Consider the following 22,104-nt stretch of genomic DNA (forward strand, 5'->3'; position numbering starts at 1 on the left):
TCTTTAACCTGGATATGCATCACCAATAGAATTAAATACATACCGGTGTGCATGATGCACTACTGGTTGCTCAAGTACGAGAATTCATATTAATATTTAATTCCCTAACCAGGTTTGCATTCCTTTACTCAGGTCCGAACAATCCCCCATATGTAATGCACTACAGTGGATAAATAAATTCTGAGTTGGGCAAGGGTTTTTTCTCTCCCAAAATCCATGCATACTCTGAGCTAAAGTAGCTCCCCTTCGCACCTGCTCACTCTAGGTCATCCATTCTCAACCTGAACACCCCTGTTAAACTACACATATACACACAGAAAGACATATACCGAAGTCCCATTCATCACTTGTGCAGACAACTTATTTAAAATGTTCTTTATGACTATTACATTTCAATACAGCTAGAAAAGGCACAATACATGATCAGCTGGCAGACATGAGCAAGGTAACTGCATACTTGATTATAGAAAGCCTATAACTGGAGTAGATAAAACTGACCAGTGGTTTCACCAATACAATGCAAGTTTTAAAATCTGCGTTTTGTTCAAGAATTCGGCCCACAAATGTGGTGTTCTGATTTTATCAGGAGAAGTGTGAGGTTGCAGGATGGTTAGGTTTGTGCTGGGGATTTCTTTAACATAAATGTATGATAATTGTTTTTTATTGAATTCTGGGAAGGGAAAATATTGAGGAATGCAACCTCACCTTGAATTATGCCAGTTCCTAGTTTTTAGAATTGCCCAAGATTGGTAGGGTTCCCTGGGCGAAGGCCTACCAGGGAACCAAATGGCACAGCCCTTAACAATGAAAGCAGTAAGGAAATGAGGTATTTTTATGCACAGTTTGGATGTCTGTGGGGAAATTCTGGGTAAGAAAAAGTGGCATAATCCATGCAATCTAAACCATCCAGGTCTCCCATGAGTCTAGTATTTAGAAATGTCTGGAGGTAGTAGGTTTCTCTTGGTGCTGACTGACCAAAACCCCATATATACCACAGCCAGCCACATTTCCTGAATGACTGCATCTCAAGTCAAATCTTGATGATTCTACAATACATTCTGGAGCCATTCCTGTCCATGAGAATAGGCCCACCCACAAAGGTGTAGTACCATTTTTATCGAGATAACTGTGTGGACGCAAGTAGTAAGACTTGTCATTCACTTCATATTCCAGAACTTTGCCTCACACAAAAAGTGAAGAAATTAGGGATTTCAGTGAACGTTTGACATTTGCAAGGCACTGTGGAAAAGAATGTGTGGTGGGAAAGAAAGCGTGATGAAATTCCAAGCCACAGCTTCCTGGAAACCACGGGATGTTTAACTTTCAGAAATGTCAGGAGGGGGTCGGTTTCCGTGGCTGTTATGTGACCCCAAGACCAGATATGGCAAACAATCAATACCACATAGTCTACCTAAGCTAAACATCCTTTTTTAGGTCTCGCGTCAGTGAAAGACCTATTGCTGCCCGTATTTGGGAATGTGGACACGAGCGGGGCACGAGCGCAGAGCGCAGATTTCACCTCGTGGGCGCGCACGGTGCCGTGCCCCTCTCGTGCCTCATATTCCCGTGCGCAAACACTCACACAGCCACACTCACGCATGCGCACAGCCACACGCATACACAGACACACACACACACTGCATAAACACACGCACCCCCCCTTAAACAGACCCACGCGCACACAGACAGACACACGCACAGACACACTCGAGCACACACAGACACACGCGCGTACAGCCCCCCCACCCCCCACTCACCGGGCTCTTTCGGCGTGTTCAGTGTCTCCTCCGCAGCGCTGGTCTTCACCCGGGCCCCCTCCTGGGACCCGGGACTTCAGATGCCGCACTCCGCTTTGGCACCGGGGCTCGGAACGCGCATGCGCGGGCAGCCCCTGCCCTCTCACTCAGCCCGGGCTGCTTTCTGTTTCTGTTCTGTGTTGCTAGTTTTACAAGCACCCTGTTCGGTGCTTTAACATAATTGCAGCAGCGCCACTGTCTATAGAGGCAGGTCGTCAAAAAAATAAATGGGCGTGGACGTTATTTAAAATGAAATGGCAAAATGAGGCGTTTTATCTTCGCCTGTATGCACTATTTTCTTTAGTAAATTTCAAGTACTGCAGGCACCACATGCGTGTCTGCAACATTCAGCACACTGTGCGTGCTTTCACTTTTATTATAGCCTCCAGATCGCACTTCTTATTTAATACGGCAGTCAAAAACATCCATTTATAATTTTATAACAGTGCCCCGCATTTTCACACAACATCCCTATTCCTTCGGGCATTGCTCCGCCCCGGAGTCGAATGACCCTTCTGCTCAGCAGCAACAGTCAGAAGCTAGGAGCAGCGATGCAGGAAGAAGACCGGTCGGCAAGCAAATGGCACAGTTAAAGGCTTTCTTTTAATTATTTGTATTTCTGATAATAGTATTTATATGTTGCGTCTAGAGTCAGTCATACTTAGGGACTTGTTCCAATCCAGTTGAGGCAGTGCCAGAGGTGTTGATGGGGCAGAGCTGTTCATCTAATAAAATGTACATCCGAGCACACAGTACCTGGTGTGCTTTAAAAAGAAATATTTTATCACGTGATCCTGAGATAATGTCGGGGGAGGGGGTGTCACCTCCGAGACCTGCCCAAGCCCTTAGACTTTCCGTACTAATAACGTCACTAACAAGAAGGCCTTTCTCATGTGTGACAACTTAGCAATTCATGGAACGCCAAGAGACAGCGCTTTGCATTCTGGGACTTGTAGTTTTGTTGCCCAGAGCTATTAAACCCATCACAAGTGTTTGTTTACAAAAAAGGACTGCAGGCGTGTAACTCATAAACAGCTTTGATTGAAGTGAGTGGCTAGTGCCCCCTGAGGGCAGCAGGTAGGGGCATGCCAGGTTACCTGATCCCTGCATGTCACCAGGAATCCACGTTTCACAGGCTGTCCCTGTCATTTACACAATCTTGGGTTCATAGCTTCCGGGAGCCTCTAAACTGTGTCCCCCTCCCCCACCCCTCAGAACTTTACAATTGCTGACTTTTAATCTGGATTTTAACATCTCAAGTATACATTTACTAACCCTGGTATCCAACCCTGGCCACAAAACCCGCCTGCCCGGAGGGGTCTAGAAGGGAATAGAGCCGCTTGTTTATTTAGATGGTCGGCGGTTCTAATCTGTAATAAGAAGTGTGACTCCGTGCTTGATTTGAGTGAAAGGCAGCATGGAGGCTGTACCAAGCTTGGAGTGATGTACTTTTCTTTTTATCTTTTTTGTGTGTATGTGTATTGATATAAAAAATGTTACACAGTGCCTATAGCCACTGTTATGTGTTCTTTTAGTGATTTCATATAGCACAAACTAAACCAGAAGGCATTAGAGCACTTTACCTGAGCACCAGTTTCATTACGTTAGGACACTCATTTTTTAGGTCTCGTCTATCCCACAACACCACTCATCGCACAGCATCCCCCAACGCCACAGCATTACTCAGCACCACCACAGCAACACTCAGCACCACCACAGCAACACTCTGAAACACCACAGCATCACTCTGGAACACCACAGCATCACTCTGGAACACCACAGCATCACTCTGGAACACCACAGCATCACTCTGGAACACCACAGCATCACTCTGGAACACCACAGCATCACTCTGGAACACCACAGCATCACTCTGGAACACCACAGCATCATTCTGTGCCACCACAGCATCACTCACGGCCTCCACAGCATCACTCACGGCCTCCACAGCATCACTCACGGCCTCCACAGCATCACTCACGGCCTCCACAGCATCACTCACGGCCTCCACAGCATCACTCACGGCCTCCACAGCATCACTCACGGCCTCCACAGCATCACTCACGGCCTCCACAGCATCACTCACGGCCTCCACAGCATCACTTACGGCCTCCGCAGCATCACTCACGGCCTCCACAGCACCACTCACGGCCTCCACAGCACCACTCATGGCCTCCACAGCACCACTCACGGCCTCCACAGCACCACTCAGGAGCACCACAACATCACTCAGGAGCACCACAACATCACTCAGGAGCACCACAACATCACTCAGGAGCACCACAACATCACTCAGGAGCACCACAACATCACTCCGCGCCATCACAGCATCAATCTGTGCAACCATTCAACAACAACTGGTTCAAATATGTTCTCTCAATGTTTCAAGCTTTATTACAAATGTCACAAAAAGATGTTAATATTTCACTTCTGTTCTTGGATTTTCGTCACAATAAAATACACTGAACATAATCTTCACAAAAGTTATTTACAAAAGTTTAAGCTATTGCCATTATAAATTACAATCACTTTTATTTAAGTATTAATTATTTAAAAAAATGAAAAGCCATTGTTATTTGTAATATCAATACATCCAAGTCAATAAATACAAAACATGTTGCATGACAAATGCTATAGGTGTCACATTTGCGAAAGTTATAACTATTGGCATTGTAAATGACAAAGCTATTAATTTAGCTATTTTCAAAACCAACACATTAATAAAAAAAAGTAATTTACAAGACCAATAGCTCAAACTTTCCTAATGCGAGACCTATTGCATTGCAAATGCTTGTTTCATACTGTTGCGTTTTTTAGCTTTTCCAGTCCCATTCAACAGGCCCACTCACACATGTACGGTACTGTTTTTTCAGTAGTGTGGAGAGTAAAATGGGAGACCATCTGCTATTCTCTTTTGTGGTCCGCATGGGTTTTTGGACAACTAGGAAACACTACCTCACAAAGACCAAAGAAGTATGGGGACATAACAACGTTATTTTTTATAGATCTTTCTTCATTACCAACAGTTTTAATTTTAAAATATTTTCAACTGTTTCTCTTTGTTTCTACTTACGTTATTGGTATGTTCCACTCTTTTTATGATTTTAACAGATCAAATAAAAGTAGTTATTTGCTTACTTACTTGCGTTATTTCTTCATTTCACCAATACATTTATTTGCCAAAACAGAAAGCAACCAATAGAAGTGACCCCTTGGTGAAATCAAAATTTTCTCTAGTTTTTAGAAATGTACAGCTTGTATAACATGACATTTACATTTTTATAACCACACTCTGCGAATATAACAAACTGCAACCATAGAAAATATTGGCCACTCCAAAAACTGTGGTGGTTGTTTCTTTTAAGTCTCCTTGAAAGCTGGAGGAATGTGATCTTAGCAGACAAACGTTTGTTAATGTCATTTAAAACTCACATGCACTTTCTTGCCCAGTGCTCTTTCCAATTTGGTTTATAAAGCCAAGATTAATGCCACATTCCCATGTCCACCTGGTGGAACCACAAAACAAGAGTACCATTTCAATTGCCAACATGTGGGTGGAAAATGACACAAATGTTGCTTAAATATATTTTAGAGGGACGTTTTTCTAAGGCTTAAGCGCAAACTGCCCCCCCCCCCCCCCCCCCAAAAAAGTGCAGCATTTTCAGAGAACGGCCTCAGCACTCAGAGGGTTAAAGGATTCTTTTGCAGGCATATTGTCATTTTTAAATGTAATTAATAAAGGGGCAGTTTGCGTGACGAGCGTAAATACCATTGTACTAGCACAGTATTATTTAGGTCCTCAAAGGAATACTGTGAAAAACCATCAACGGTTTATCACCATTAATAAGGAATCTCTAACTTATCTTCCATTTAGGGATGAATTCGGATGAAGCCCCCCACCCACCCAACCACCTGTGTGCTCACTAGGCTTGAATACACACAAATATAGCCTTCAAAAGTAAGACCTTTCCTGGCTGTTGCACTTTTCTTACTGGCACCCGCTCCCTCCCCAAAACTGCCAAGGGGCAGGGAGGTCAGCTGAGAAGTCTGCAGTGTGTCTATCCGAGGGGCCACCAAATCCCAGGGGAAACAGGCAGATTCCACAGAATTCATCTACTTGATTAAGTCTGCTTCAGCTGTTATAGTTTGTTAAAAAGGGTGACTACTGCGGTAGGTACCACTTCAGGATACACATCAGATTCTATGAAGAACATGCATGAATAAAAACATGTTAGCCATCAAGCTACGAAATATTTCAACATCCCTGGTTTAATTATATTCTGGCGACCTGTGGCTTGCCGTTCTGTAACTTGCTGACAGAGCTTCAAAATGTTCATTAGCGATCCACTTCAGTACTTCACTGAAGGGCTGGTTATATTTGAACATTTCTTCCATCACCGATTCCTCCAAAAAAGGGCAAAAAATAATAATCAATGGAAGGTATTATGGTATCTCCCTTGTATTAGGCTATATTGTTTTTACAGCTTCTGGCCAGTATTGCTTATAAAATATATTGCCATTATTTCACTTATGACCTGTAATCAAATATTGCTATTAGACTCAAAAGCAATTTTTCCAACCAAAGCATGAGGTAATTATTGTTAATGACTGGTCATTATTGGTTTTCTGCCATGTTGACATTCTTGCTACTAGTGCTGGTGTTATTTGTGCTTAAATGTCTCGTAATCAATTAAAAAAAAAACAGTGAGAAAATTATTTCGACTACTGCTTGATGTATTTGTAATGCTAAAAGTGTTCATTGGTGCACAGGATCATGGTGAATTAGTCAGAGTGAAGTTATAATTGATAATACATTCTGCAGTCAACAGTGTTGATACCAAGAAGTGTACTGTAAATGTACCATTTTCATATTCAACCCAAAATTAATTTGGTGATACTGGGGAAAAGGAGGGGCCCTAAAATAGAATTAGAGGCACAAGAGTGCTTTCACATACACCAATTTCCAAAGAATTCCAAAACATTCCTGGAGGAGGAGACATTTCAGAGGCCACAGTACAATGTTTTCCTTATTTATACCAAGTTCTAACCATGATTATTTTCACACCTCTTTAAATATTCATAACTAGATTAAAAACATGTATTCAATTCTTAACTGTCATTTTTATCTTCAAAGTTATAAAATATCCATATATTATTGACAAAGCACCATTTTGCACTACAACTGACGTCGAAAAGTGGATTCACAACTTTCAGAAATGAAATATTTAATGTTCAAGAACCAGGACTTTTTAATTAACTTGTTTTTATTGGCTTTGAAATATAAACAGAAAACCTGCAGCATTGGGAGGTGGGGGGGAGAGAATGGGACTAGGAGGAAAGGGATCGAGGAGGGCATTAGGAAGGACAATCAAGGGGGCACGCCACAGTTACAAAATCTTGATCAAATAAGAATTTCCATTAAGCCACACAATGTCCAATTTAAGCACTTCTTAAGTCACAGGGCCAGGGGGTAGGTGCAAAAAAAGATAACGGGATAAAAGAGGGGTTACAGAGACATAATGTAAGAGATGTATTTGGAACGCATAAAAAAAACCCTGAAACCAAGGCGTTGACGGTTGACAAGACGTACATCGCGAAACAACGGCCAATACAATGAGGCAGTCGACATTTACACTTCCCCATCTGATTGTATTTCACCCCCGGCTGTAACTACCACTGGTGAATTGAAGTCTCTGGTGCGGAGAAAAGCAGCAAAGGGCTCTCATATATCCCTGGGGTGGAAGCGCAGCGGCATAAGTTCCCACAAGTGTTACACTTTGTACCTGGCAGTATACCACATCATTCAACCAAGCTTTGGAGGAGGGGGCGGGCTTTCTGCCCCAAAGTATGGCGATCCTGCGCATAGCTAGCAGAAGCAGTATGGCAGTTAGGCGGCGACAAGAGCTGGGTGCGTTTGACATAACCCAAGTGGCCCACCAAAAGGGTGAAGGGAGGTGAGTGTCCAGTGATTGTGGAAGGTAGCAAAAACCTCCGGCCAGAAAGATGTACCCCTTGAGAAAGGAAGCAGAGGGAAAGTTGCACAGCAGACAGCATGGATCCGGAGCCAGACCCATTTTGAAAAACTGCAGTAGGGTGCTGTATAATCGTGTAGAAATTTAAAGTGGATGAGCCGGAGTCTATAGTTGGGAGAGAGCAGCTCCAGTTGGGCGAAACAGAAGAACCACTGCACGTCCGATAGACCCAGAGAGATGCCTTCTTCCCAAGCTACCCGAACCCTCATGGATGCAACTGGAGAGGAGCATTGCATATTACTGGAGAAACGAGTAACCAGTGTGCAGGGAGACAGTGACGCGAGGAGGTGCTCGAGAACTGGAAGGGGAGGTTGCGGGGAAGGGAAGGTATCATGTTGGGCACTACAGGTGGCACGCTGTTAGTAATACAGAAGGGTGTCGAGGAATGTAAGGGGTGGAGACGACGCAGCATCAAACAGTGAGATTATACGAAGCTGGCTCAGTATATACTATACCAAAGTAAGGTATGGTGTGCACAGAGTCAGTGGATCCCCAAAGGTAGGCAGAGGTAAAAGTAGATAATACCTTACTCTCTCTTTGTGGCAGTGTGGGTGTGCAGTAAGGTTTTATCAGAGGGTAGTGCTAGGCATTAATTGTACACAACCAGGCAAGAAATGATGTCACACACTGAAAGACTGAACTCAGTCCAATTTGTTTGGATAAAAATATTATTTAGGGTCATTTTATTGCTAGAACCAAATCATTGGCAAAATCGTACTCTCGAAGGCAAGGTATCACAAATATACATTTGGCATTAACTTGGCTTTTGTTACGGGTTTGTAGACTTTAGTAATAAACAGTTGAAACTACTTTATAGTTACTTTTCTTACTCAACGAGGTACCTCTAGATACCACGCTGGTACATTTCCTAAAGGAAAGAATTTAATGTGTTTTGTAATACAATTACAGTTTTTCAGAGTTACTCATGAGACCCTCTTAGTCCTGCAAGAACATACATGGAGTGACGGTCTGTGAGTAGGACTTGGTCAGATGGACACTCTGCTCCCACCGCCAGGGGCACAGAGACAGCTGGGTGCAGAGTGCAGGGACCAAACGTTAGCCAACGGACTAAGCAAGGCCATTGGTTGGGGGACTGTGGACAAGCAGGCCCCTTGGTGAATGGAACGAAAAGCTCCTGGTGTTGAGGTTATTACTGAAGGGCCCAATGGCCAGCACAAGCATTACACTGCCAGCAGCATAGAGGCGGCCGGGTGTAGGATGAGTGTTGGGCCACTCGGGTTGGGGCTCAGGGTGCTAAGTGGTGGAGGACTCAAAGAGTCATAGTCGGTTGACCTTGAGGAAGACCGATGCTGACGGGAGAAAGTCTTTTGTGTTGCGAAGGCAGGGCAGGGCCCCGGGTTCTTGAGGGCTGTTGGCTGCAGGACACACAGAGGTTTGCTGGAGGAGTCCAAGGTCGGGATAGGCCAGTAGGGCTGGGGCAAAGTCAGTTGGTGTCCTCCTCTTCTTCTTCAGCACAGCGCTTTGGTCCTTCTTCTTGTTTCTTTTTGTCTGATGAGGCAAGGTTCAGGGTTGCCCAGGGGTGCTACAGGTAGGTACAGGTTGGGACCAATGGGTCCCTTCGTTGGGGTGGGTACACCCCCTATTATGCCACTATCTAGTGGGAGGGTGGCATAAGCCTCACTCTGGTTGATTGGGTCCTTCCATCTTCAAGATGACGGGGACTGACAGTTGTGCTTCACCTCGCCTCCCCCACCTGAGTGGCGGGGTTGGCAAAGGTGGGCACACCTCTCCTCCCAACTTGGTTTTCCAGCAGATTCTCCCGCCTAAAGTGGGGATCAGAACCGGCGGGGGCCAGTTGCTGAGAGCAGCAAATGGCTGGGGTAGCTCCCAATGGCGGCAAGCCTTTGAAGCTTCCCCTTCGTGGACCCAATCCATCCTGGTGGAGGAGGCTTGGTACCTCGTCCCAGGATGTGCATTGTTTCAGGACGAGAATGACAGGCTCTCGACCCAGGGGCACAGAAACATGTCTGGTGGTGGCAGGTGGCGAGCAGCCACTCAGTCAGGACACTAGAGTTAGGTCTTTTTTCAATCAGGGGACATCACTAAGATGCCCTTTGAGCTCATTTTCCATTAAATCCCTAATTGGCATGTGGGTTTAATGTGCTGAGAAGTTTGATACCAAACTTCCCAGTTTTCAGTAAAGCCATTATGGTGCTGTGGAGTTCGTATTGGCAAACTCCCACACCATATACTCGTAATGGCATTACTGCACTTACAATGTCTAAGAATGGGCTTAGACACAGTAGAGGCACAGAGCTCATGCACCTGTACCATCACCACTGGTATAGTGCCCCAGCTAGAGGGGCGGCTTATTATGCCAGGGCAGTGGATTGTAGGCATGGCACACAGAGATGTGTGTCATGTCAACTCTTCACTTTGCTCTGCACCAAAACACCCAGACTGCGATGGCAGTATGCATGTGTAAAGGTACAGGGCCTTCAAGGGTAGCTCAATAAGTGCTGCAGCCCTTAGAGGCCTTCCCTGGCCACAGTGCCTTGGTACCTATGGTACGTTGGTACCGATGGTACCTTTTACAAGGGACTTGCATGTGGCCAGAGAGATGCCAATTGGGTTTTGCAAAAGTAAAGTTTAGGGAAAGAACATAGACCCTGGGTGCCTGGTTGGCAGGAACCCAGGACACAATGTCAAAGTACATCAACATTAGGCAAAAAGTGGGGGGCACTTTCCTTCAGGGATGAACTGGTCCTTAGGTTAGAGGTCCGAAAACAGTCTGATGCGCGTTCGTGCGAGCAATAGCACCCTTGTCTGAGAGTGGAGGCAGCATGGGGTTGTTGGCCACTGGGATGGAGGGAGCATAAAGAAGTGTCATCCCTGCTCTCTTCCGCAAACCCTCCCAGGCCCACTGCAAGTACTCAACAGTATTGATTTCAGCCATAGGAGCTTTGTATGGTAAATATAGTGCGGTCGATAGGGGCAATGGAGCAACTGATGTGTGGGGCATAAACGGGGTGGGTAAAGCCAGTAGAGGAGAAACTGGACCTTGCTGTATAAAGCATATAGTGCCATGTACAGCGCCCCAGTTTGCCCTGCGGGAGCCGAACGGTGAGGAGCTCCCAGGAGACTTGCGGCAGTCTAGCTGCCCATGTCAGAGTCACTAAATTGGATTGTAAGCGCTTGAACTGTGACGCAAGAGGGAGGGGGGCATTTACAAAAAGGTAGAGGAACTTGGGAAGGATGACCATATTCACAATTGCAATACGGCCAGCTAGAGAAAGCAGTTATTTGGAACACGTGGGTATTCGGTCCTCCAGCCAGGCCATAGTGCAACTAAAGTTTAAGCGCCATAGTTCTTCTGGATCACCACACGGCCATATACCGAAGTACTACACTGGCTCATTTGGCCGCTTCAGGGGGTCCTCAGTGGGGAAGGGACATGTATTGTCTGTGAGAGGTAGTAGTATGGATTTGGCCCAGCTCACCAGGATACCAGAATAGCCTCTGAACCGCACCACCTTTTGTATCACTGGAGCTAGATTGTATCTGGATTACATACATATAGGGTGATATCATCCGTGTATATAGAGACTACCAGGTCTCTAGTAATGAAGCCAATACCCCTGTTCGAGTGACATTGCCGAAGTCTCGTCGCTAGTCGCTCCATCGCAATGGCGAAAAGTCATGGTGAAGGCGGGCACCCCTGCCTCGTGTGACCGTTAAGGGATTGCATGTGAGCCCATTTAGGCGCACACGAGTGGTGGGAAGAATGTATAGGAGGAGTATTTGTTTTATAAAGAGTGGGTTCAAGCCAAGGAAAGAGATATGTCCATTCCAGGGAGTCTTAAGCTTTATTGGCATCAAGCAAAGCAGTTAAAGCTGATACCTGGGGGTCAAGGTGGTGCATAACCGCAAAAATGGTACAGAGATTATGCGACGTAGAGCAGACCAGAATAAAGCCAGATTGATCAGGCATCATGATCATTAGCAAGAGGGGCAATAATCGATTGGCGAGCACCGTAGAAAATATTTTTATTGTCGACCTTGAGGAAGGAGAAAGGTCTGTACGAATCACAACAATCAGCAGGTTTGTCCAATTGGAGGAGTGTGATAACTGCTTCACACAGCAAGCCCATATATTTAGTGAGTCTTGGAACATTTCTAGCAAGCGTGGGGCCAGCAGGGAGGCGAGTTATGTGTAAAAGGTGGGGGTGTGTCCATCAAGACTGGCAGTGGCGGCCAGAACGGATTGGCGTGGTGGGACTGGGAAAGGGGTAAATAAAACAATTACATTAAAATTACCTCCTCACTGCCTCCACCTCCACGCGTCTCCCCTCCTCGTCCCTTCGGCCGGAACAGGAAGCAACCAGGCTCCACAGAACGAATCACAACGCTTCAATGCAGTGTTGTGATTTGTCCGAGGGTCCTGGATCGGCGCTCAGGCCGAGACTAGGTGTTCTCCACCCAGGCTGTATTGCAGCCTAGGTGGAGAACATGCTAAGTGCCAATGTAAGTTTGGCAGGCCCGAGATGGCCGGCCAAACATTCATGCGCACTTAAGTGAAAACCTCTCCTCCCCTGCTCCGTCACATGGCAAAAGGAAAAAATAAAATGGTAATAACATTGAGTTATTATTTTATTTTTTATTACACTGCTGAAAAGCAGTTGGGTGATGCTCCTCCACTTTAGAGGAGGACCTGTCACTGAAGACTGGGACCTCGACTCCAGGAAGGGCACTTAAACCCTGCTCTATCTCTTCCTTAGTCATGGGGGAGTCGAGATAAGCGGGGTGGGGCTGGTCCAACCAGAGCAACTGTATAGTACCGAAGTACTCCTGTAGCTCGGTTGAGCCCAGAATCAGGTGGTAGTATAAAGTTGGACACAAAGGAGGATATCACTTTCAATAGCTCCAGTTTGGAGGAACCAGAGTTAGCCTCGAAGTCAAGGAGTTTGGCTATATAGCTGGACGAGCAGATTCGCAAGGGTTCTGCACGGCCTGTCGCCCTTCCTGGACTCTCTAGCCTGGGCGTCACGATGCAAGAAATGAGTCTTGTGGAGGACTACCTCCTGAAACGCCGACATCTTGTCAAGCATATAGGACAGCTTAGCAGAGTCCTTGCACTGTAAATATTGTTGTTCTTGAGTACAGATATCCTGCTCGAGCAAGAACAAAGACCCTCGGATAGACTTTAAGATACCAGATTGATTTGCGTTGCAAGCAGCTTGCATTAAGACTTTGAAAGCCTCCAAAAACCCTGGGGGCGGACTCTTTCATCTGGCGTGGTTCTGCCCAGCGGTGGCATTGTTTTGGACTCACGTCACCGCAGTTCTGACAGCTATGACTGAAAATATCTTTCCCCTTGTTCCCATGATGGCTCTGTTGGGTTACATAAAAGAGGTACCAGAAACATTTTGGCAGTTTACCGCCATGGGTGGTAATGCATTGGGGCAGCAGGCGGGCCCCGACATTTCATGGTTGGCTGTCAATGTGTAAAGATTGGTCTGGAATTTACACCACAACACTGCTGCCGACTGCTTACCCCTGGGGATTTTTGGGACCCCCAGCACTACTATTTGTCAAAGCTAGATCCTGATTGATGGCTATGGTTTCGCTATGTTTTATCTTTACAAGGCATTCTATTAGATGTGTTATATTACACTGACTATGTATACTTTTGTACCTCTACATGACCATTGCATGTTGGGTTGTTAGGCTATGCATAACTGTGCCTCTGATGAATCTTTGCACTATTGCCATAACTTCAATGATTTCTACGTGTGCTACGCAATTGCTCATGATCTGAAAATTCCTTATATTAACATACAATATGCTGTTTTGCTGCATTTATGACCTTTTCAGTTCTACTTTCATGGAAACTTGAAGAAAATAAATAAATAAATAAAGGCTTCCAAAGAACAGAGGGCGATTCTTTGCGGATCTCATCCCGACACAATTCATCCTGCAGCGCTCCCACTGGTAGGCGCAATGTAAAGGTGCAGTAAGTCTCCTGGGGGATTTGAAGCATTCGTAACACAAGGGGCATGGTCCGAGAGGGTGCGCGGCAGTTGAGATAACTTAGACGGCCAGGTCTGGGCATCCTTGGAGAGCAACCAAAAATCTAGCCTAGGCCAAGCTTTTTGAAATCTCGACATGCAGGTGCCCTCAGGAACGTGGGGGTAAGAGAAGTGCTACACATCCTGGAGTCAGTTGTCATGTGTGGTCATGTTAAACATGGTTGCAGCATGGAGGTGTAAGCATCTAAAGGTGCCAGAACGGTCCAGCCGGTCATCCAACACAGCAGATGGCATGGTAAATCTTGGCCTAAATATCTGAGAAAAACTCTGGGTCGTCACTATTGGGTCCATAAACAGCAGCCATTGTCACCGGCTGCCAGTGCAAGGAGCCCACGAGTATGACTTATCATTCGTCTGAATCTATAAGGGAGTGTGACAATTACCATGGAAGCCCTGTGCGCAGCAGAATCAACACACCCCTGGCATAATTGGAATAGGAGAAGGAGGAGACATCACCACACCACGGGTGAGCAGGATTGACGGATTGTGTATCTGGGTCTCTTGTAGGAAGCCAATGTCAATGTTGTGTTGGGTGAGTTAGACATGAACAAGGCGTGCTTTCCTGCGATCATTAAGACCCATAATAATTCAGGTAATGCAATTTAGGGTGGCCATGGTATCTACAGGCGAGAAGGGATAAACTTGTAGGGGCGTGTGCAGTGCGATTTAAAATGAGCAGGCGTTAGCAGAAACAAAGAGACCGCAGCGGTACCTGAGGAAAATGAGAAATAAGAAAACAAAACCATAACACAACAAACCCAACCCAGACGACCCCCCTCCCACTCCAACCCCAAAACCAGGCTGCGATACCCAATCTCACCCCCCTCCCAGCAAGATCTTCCCAGCGGGGGGTTTAAGCGGCACTGGCAGGGAGACGGGTGTATGGAGACCCTGTGCAGGAGATATCAGGCATAATAAAGCACTGATGGTGTCAGATAAATGATGGATTAGAAGTCTGGCCGGCAGAGCCTCTAGAGAGCGGCCATCTTGCTACCCACGAAGCCACGCACCCTGGAACCAGGACTTTCAACAACAAATAAGAGGAAATCGTAAACGTTCTTGATGTCAACAATATGTTTGCAGAAGAGAGCAATGATGTTCCAAACTGTTATTTGAGAAGTTATGGTATTGGCTGTTATTCAACAAAAAAGAAGAAAGAAAGGAAAAGCAACCGAAGACAAAAAGCTGTAAACTAAAGGTATAAAAAAGGAGCTTGCACTGAAAGAAGGTGATCTTCAAAGGCAGTTGAAGACTGAAAAGATTATGCATGAAATATACAATGTTCATTGACAGTTGAGTCTGCATTACTTACAAGAAGTCATAGGTATTGGTATAGTGACTGGCAATGGAAACCATGCTGCATTAAGGAGGAGTCTTTATATTTCACACATGATGTGCTTCTAGAATCTAGAAACCTGTATCCAGCAATCTGAGAACCATAAACGTCAGGAACATCTCTGACTACAAGGTAAACTGACAAAAAATGAGAATAGCAACGTTCACAGGAGTTTCTAAATCCTAAATGAAATAGTACCATTCATTGGGCAAGATTATTCAATTCAGTACTTTGGGAGAAGGTTAAACAGGGTGTCCAATATCATCAAAAATGAAGCTTGCATACACTACTGATAGAAATATAGATGGACATGTCTCTTGATAGGAGTATGGACAAAACAAAAATCTATCTGACCAACATGGAGTTACTCCACAAATTAATGTCTTAAAGATATTGAACAATTTGCAAATTTTGAGAAAAGATTCTATTTCAAAATAGATGACATATTTAAACGTTTAATATATAAGAGAAAAAGAGCCAGTGATGAATTAGGTCATGTCTGGTTTTGGTCTGGCAATTAATAAATGTTATCATAAAATGTTTATATCGCAATAGGGAAGCAAAATCCTATGCCCGTAAGAACAGGACTTTTCTGGATATAAATTAAATGGGATAGCTGATCCTAATTCCACCTCATTAGGACAATAGAACAAATCCTGCATAATAAATACACTTTCAAAGAGCACAATTAATTTTAAGGAGGAGCTGAACATGCAAATGTCACTAAAGTAATGGAATAAAATAACTACAAAGTAGACATTGTGTGCTTTTGAGCAGGATGCAACAAAATGAATAAATGAATGAATGATTACTCATTTATATAGCGCGTGGTTACCCGGAGGCATCCCAGCGCTGCAGTGTAACCAATTCATCACACAAGAGAATTACAGAAATAATAAGGTTTTTAGCATCTTTCTAAACCTAAGGTGATTCTCTTCCATCCGAATAGGGTCCGGCAGGTTGTTCCAGAGTTTAGCTGATTGAACAGAAAAACGTCTGCCACCCATGCGGATTCTCCTTATTCGCGGGACTGCCAGGAAGTTCTTACTACTGGATCTAAGGGTCCTATTGGTTTGATAAGGACAAACCAGAGATTGAGTTAGACCAGGCCCTGTCTTGGTCAAGGCTTTATGGACAATAGTCATAGCCTTAAAATTGACCCTTTGTTGTATTGGCAGCCAATGGAGTTGCCTGAGTGCTGGTTTGGCAGAAGTTCTACGCGGTATTTTTAAAAGCATCCTAGCTGCGCAATTCTGTACCGTCTGAAGGACCCTGAGTGTCCCTAATGGCGCTTCTAAATATATTGCGTTAGCATAGTCCAGGCGTGTTAAAATCAGGGCCTGGACTAATATCCGCCTTGCTTCAAACGGAAGCAGTTCAATTATTTTTCTAAGGGACCTCATCAGGGCGTAGCAGGTCGCTGCAACCTTCTGAGCTTGCACCAAAAAGTTAAGTGCTGGGTCTAACCAAACCCCTAGACTTTTGATTTTCTTTTTGGGGGAAGGGGGGTGACCCAAAGTGGTCGGCCACCATCCGTCAACCGTGGAGGGAACATCATGTCCCAACATCATGATCTCCGTCTTTGTTCCATTAAGTTTCAAGAAGGATGCATCCATCCACTCACGAACCTTGCTAAGACAGGAGGAAAGTTTATCATAGGATGACATCTGGCCAGAAAGGGTGATAAGCTGCGTATCATCTGCATACGTCACTAGTTGCACTCCCCAAGGTAGCACCACCTCAGCCAGAGGCCTCATATAAATATTAAATAAGGTCGGGCTGAGGGATGACCCCTGGGGAACGCCACAGCGAAAATGCGCAGGTGGAGAAGAGATGTCATCCTCAAATACAGAGAAGGTCCGGTCTGAGAGGAAGGATTGCAGCCATTTCAGCGCGGTCCCAGTGACACCCACATCACCCATCCTTTGAATCAGAATAGAGTGATTAACGGTGTCAAAGGCCGCGCTGAGATCTAATAACAGTATGGCTGCACAGCTGCCTTCATCTACAATCCTTCTTGCTTCCTCAATAACTGCCACCAGGGCAGTCTCGGTGCCTTGTTTGCACCTGAATCCGGTCTGGGTAGGATGCAGTAAATTCTGGGTTTCCAGATGGTTGGAAATCAGAGAATTTACATATTTTTCTGTGAGTTTGCTAATTGTGGGCAGTAAAGAGATAGGGAGATAGTTAGCCCAGTCGTCAGGATTGAGGTTGGGCTTTTTAACTAGTGCCTTTACTCTTGCATGTTTCCAGTAGAGGGGGACTTCCCCAGCTGAGAGTGAAGTATTGATCACCTCCTTAATCACCGGGGCCACAACATCAGAGACCAAGTTGAGCATGGTGGGGGGTGCCACATCAGCCGGTGAACCTGAAAATGCTCTCTTCTACATTGGACTGTAAAGAAACTACTGAAACAGTGTTAAAGTGACATTTGCTTTAGATGTCTCAAGGGAAAAGGATCATTTACACAATTAGTTTTTCTCATGACGAATAGTTTTAAAGCTGTTGAAAGACACTTTGGAAACAATATTTCTAGTTGTGGGTATTGAGATAAGGTATGATCCATAATCCATTATATACAACTATGTAAGCATGGGATTTGCAATTAAAACAGGTTGAGAACTCAAAAAGCAATTCCATGTGGTAGAGCAATAGTTCTGCACAATTGGAAGAAAAAGCTCGAAGTTGAGGAATGAAACTCTGATGTAGAGAAATGGCTGCCCTAGATTAGAGTTGTGCTCTCACAGAGGAGTATGGATGGTGGTCACAAACTAATTTGTGCCGGATTTTCAACATAGGACTAGAGTCGTCTAAACAGTTCTGATGCTTTGATTTGCCAGTATGCAGCTTCAATTCTATTTGTCTGATTGTTTTAGTTATCATTATGATTATGTGTAAAAGTAAATAAAATTAATGAAGATGAAAGATATATTTACTTCATAGACATAAGAAGGGGTTGAACCCCACTAACCATTAAAACAATTTCACAACACTGTATTTAGGGAAAATATGTTTCTTACTTGTACACGGGTAGCATGATAGGTAATGGTGCAGACAGATGGGGAGCGATTTCAAGCAGGTTGGCGCGCTCATGAAGTGCTTCCTTAACTAGTTTGTACTGAAAAGAAACAAAACAATCAATGTGAGATCAGACCAAAAAAAAGGGGTTAACACACAAACCAGGCTCTCTAATAAAATCAATTTAGCCAAACAGATACGTTTTTAAAGGTTTTGTTCTATTAATATTATATCATTTATCAGATTACAAACTCTATAGAAATATCAGTTGTCTAAATTAAAACCATTTGACAAAGGGATGTCTGTCAAAACACTGAAAATCAATAACGTTTTTATGATTTTCAGACTTAAGGAATTCTTCCAGAATACATGATCTATAATTCCTGGAAAGAGCAGAAAAAATGATTGCCAGGTAGTTTCAATCTCCCATAAAAACTATTTCAGAGTGAGAGCAGAACAGAGTACATACACTATGAAAAGGTATTTTACTGTACTCTTATCTGAGCGATGCTAGTCTGGCTCTTCATGATTACCAAATCTCAATAACACTGTAACAGGACTGGAACCTGGAAATCTCATACCAATGAAAGATACCCTAAATAATATTCCTAGTTTTCCTGTTCACAAAATGTATTTTTAAATTTGTTACCAGTGCGGATATGATATGGAGATATGGTGTCAGTTTGCATTAGAATAGTATGCACATGATCTTAAGTATAAATGTGCCCCGATGATCCTGAAGACACCATAGATACAGCTGGTGAGTCTCAGCCTAGAAAAAAGATGACAGTGTCACCTCCCTTGCCCATTCCTGAAAATCCCCCAACAGCAAATGAGTAATTAAGGGTTCACTCACAAGGCAGTGTGCAACATATGACACAGGCAGGACATGTTCTTGACATGTCCTGACCGCAAAACACATAAAACTACCATTTTACTGTCCAAAGACTGGGCTCCCAATTGGCGAGTACAAGGTTGGACGATGACCCTTCAGCTGTGCTTAATCCTGAACGGTGGAACCAAAGTGGGCACTCTGATATATCAAACCACTTGTTACATTAAGCCCGACCTGTATCTCAAGTTAAAATCAATGTAATTTATTGGAGTGTGCAGCTTTTGGAAAGCTGGCCTTTGTTGCCTTTAAAACTTCTGTGCCTTCATGGGAACATATGGAGCCTGTCCATGAAACAGCATTCTGCCCTTATGGAGAGACGTGATAGCAATTCTCCTGAAGCAGGACAATGAGAGAGACGTGATAGCAATTCTCCTGAAGCAGGACAATGAGAGATTGTGGGCCTGGGAGGTGTCACCTCCCTCCTGCAGGAAACTACTTGGGTGTTAGCCCCAAAAGCCATGCTTCAAAGAAGAAGCCGCCTTTGAAGGGCAGATGTGTAACACCAGGGGGGGGGGAACGGCTGCCCTCTAGTTGAGGTAGACAGTCTGGCACGGGGAGCAGAAAAGGGAAAACCAGTTGCGAAACGCTGAGGTAGCCACACCCCCGGTTCAGGGTACTGAGATAGTGGACAGAATGGTGCATCCTGGGATAGCCAGATGCCGCACTCCACAGGAAACAGTCATTAGGTGGAGAAAACCTGGTAGACTATTGGTCACCAACTGAATCCTGGTATTTGCTGACCATAAAGGAGGCATCCCTGGCATCCAGACCTCAGATCTCAACAGACTTGGAAGAAGGACCAACAAAAGGATTGCCTGTATGCATCGAAGACTGCACCTGGTGACTAGTGGAGAGATGGACTGTGCCTGCTGTGTCCTGTGCAGGGAGAAGCGGTCTCCAGAGCCCAGTCAAGCCAAGAGACTCTGAGGGCCAGCTGACTGGCCGCCTATTCGCAGCACAGGGACACAATAGCTGAAGAAACCTGCTGGGACAAGTTGGTAGGCTCAAAGTCTTCAAGTCGCTACTATTGCTGTCGTGCAGCACCAAGGACCAAGACCTAGAGCACTGATTTGCTCATGAGTTCGCTAAAGCAAGGAAAGCTTTTGTAGAGTTGCTGGGACTCATGAAGGATTGGTCTTTTACCGCAACACCGGGTGACTGGTAGTCCAGTGGCAACTGGACTTTGGTTAGGCCGGAGATTACCAAAGGGGAAGTTGACACTGCAACGAGGACCCCTCACTATCTTTGTGGACCAGCACGAAGATCCCATCCACCCCCATCAACCCATCGACCACCTCGTATCCACAGCATCCTTGGAGCATCTTCAGCATCCTTCATCACCTGTATCAGGATCATTCCATGGGAATCCATTGCAATGTGGATTGAGTGCCTGCAACTGCTGGAGGACTGCTTCTTCTGTGATGGTAATTCTTCTGGTGGACCCTGCTCTTGCCCCTAACTAGCTCCATGCATGAGTTAGTCACCCAAAGTACTTCCAATCATCAGCTCTGACACCCAAGTTTTCTTTTAAAGTGTTTCTATGGGTCAAAATCTTTTGACTTTGCCACAGCTTGTTCGCGATTGAGTGAAATTGTTTGATTGATTGATGCTTGTAAAATCTATATTTAAGAAACCCCAGGGTGGATCTTTTTCGTTCTAGTGTCTATGCTTATAAAAATAGTCTATTTTTATAAATTGGTGTAGATTTCTTGTATTGTGTCACGTTCTTCTTCAATTGGTTTGATGCTGCTTAAATGCTTTACCCTAGTTACTCTATGTAAGCCTTGCAGCTTAGTGCCACAGCTACCCAGGATTGAGATGACTGTTTGACAGACGGAACCTAAGGGTCCTGAAGGGTTGTTAAGTGTATTACACAGTGAGGTTGCATAACCACTTCATATAATACACCCCATTTCCTGACAGTAGGTACCATTGCAGAAGCAGGGAGGCAAGTCGCTACACATTGCCACATTCCCCTCCATCCACCGCCGTGCACCCCAGTAGAGATGAACCTGGCTGGTGCGTGGGACAGAATGGCAAATCACTAAGCATCCGCCTCCCTTCGTCGCAGTGGGAGTCTGCCAGGCTGACGCGTATTCATTCACCAGTGATATTGAGTACCAGTACCTTAATTCAATATACTTGCATCACATTTGGGCCTGCCAGTGCATAGCTGTGTCGCTTCTGCCAGCAGCATCAGTACCCAGGACATCAAGTGATCTCCATCAACATTAGCCCTCGTCACTTCATTCCAACCCAGCCAGAAGACCAATCAACTCACCAGGGACCATTTTGATATGGCTATTTCCATTGGACAGCTACTTAGGATTCCCTCATGCTGTTGTGGCCTGTGCTGAAATTTTAACCATGTGGTGTGGCCTCTGCCTCTGACTTCTCGCAATTTACTCTGGCTCTCACTGATTTCCTGCAGTAGTTGCAGTCACAGCAGCCTTCTTGTACCTAGCAAAGTAGCCCTGGATGCATCTTGTACTCTCTGGACATGGTGTGCTTAGGGCGGCCAGTGGAGAGCTCGATAGAACTAGTGTTGCACCCTATCCCACTTCTTGGGTACTGCTCAAGGCAGTTACTCAAACCGTGGAGTCTTTCATTCAGAAGAATTATAGCGAGCATTTCAAAATTAATTTTTGGAGTATTACATATTTCAGAGGTTTATAAAAATTCCTGAACTGAGCCTTAGTGTATATTCATTTCTTCAGGTTCTGAAAATGTCAGGAAAAAGCAGATTACATTTAAAAAAATGTTTAAGGAATCCTAAAAAAAGGACGCAGATGCTGTCGCCACTGGTACTGGTGGTCCTGCTGACAGTGTCTTCCATTTTTGTAACTTATGAAAAACCGCCTTGCTCTGAATTTCTGTGAAACATGGGGGTTTGAGTTAGATACGAGTCTAGATTTGCAGTGTGACAACACTCAAAATTGTTTTCTGTATTTCCAAAGTAATTAAGAGTGCACTTTTG

General features: G+C 44.8%; 1 protein-coding gene across 2 annotated transcripts in view; it reads right to left on the reverse strand.

The window, feature by feature from the left end:
* Positions 1 to 22,104, reverse strand: part of GPD2 (glycerol-3-phosphate dehydrogenase 2) — a 1,314,993-nt gene that overhangs the window by 714,317 nt on the left and 578,572 nt on the right. For both annotated transcript variants that reach the window (XM_086956671.1, XM_086956673.1), the window contains exon 5: positions 18,235 to 18,332. In XM_086956671.1, the coding sequence (XP_086812797.1) occupies positions 18,235 to 18,332 (98 nt within the window). The remainder of the gene's footprint in view (positions 1 to 18,234; positions 18,333 to 22,104) is intronic.

This window comes from Lissotriton vulgaris, chromosome 2_1, assembly GCF_964263255.1.
Source record: "Lissotriton vulgaris chromosome 2_1, aLisVul1.2, whole genome shotgun sequence".
NCBI lineage: Eukaryota > Metazoa > Chordata > Amphibia > Caudata > Salamandridae > Lissotriton > Lissotriton vulgaris.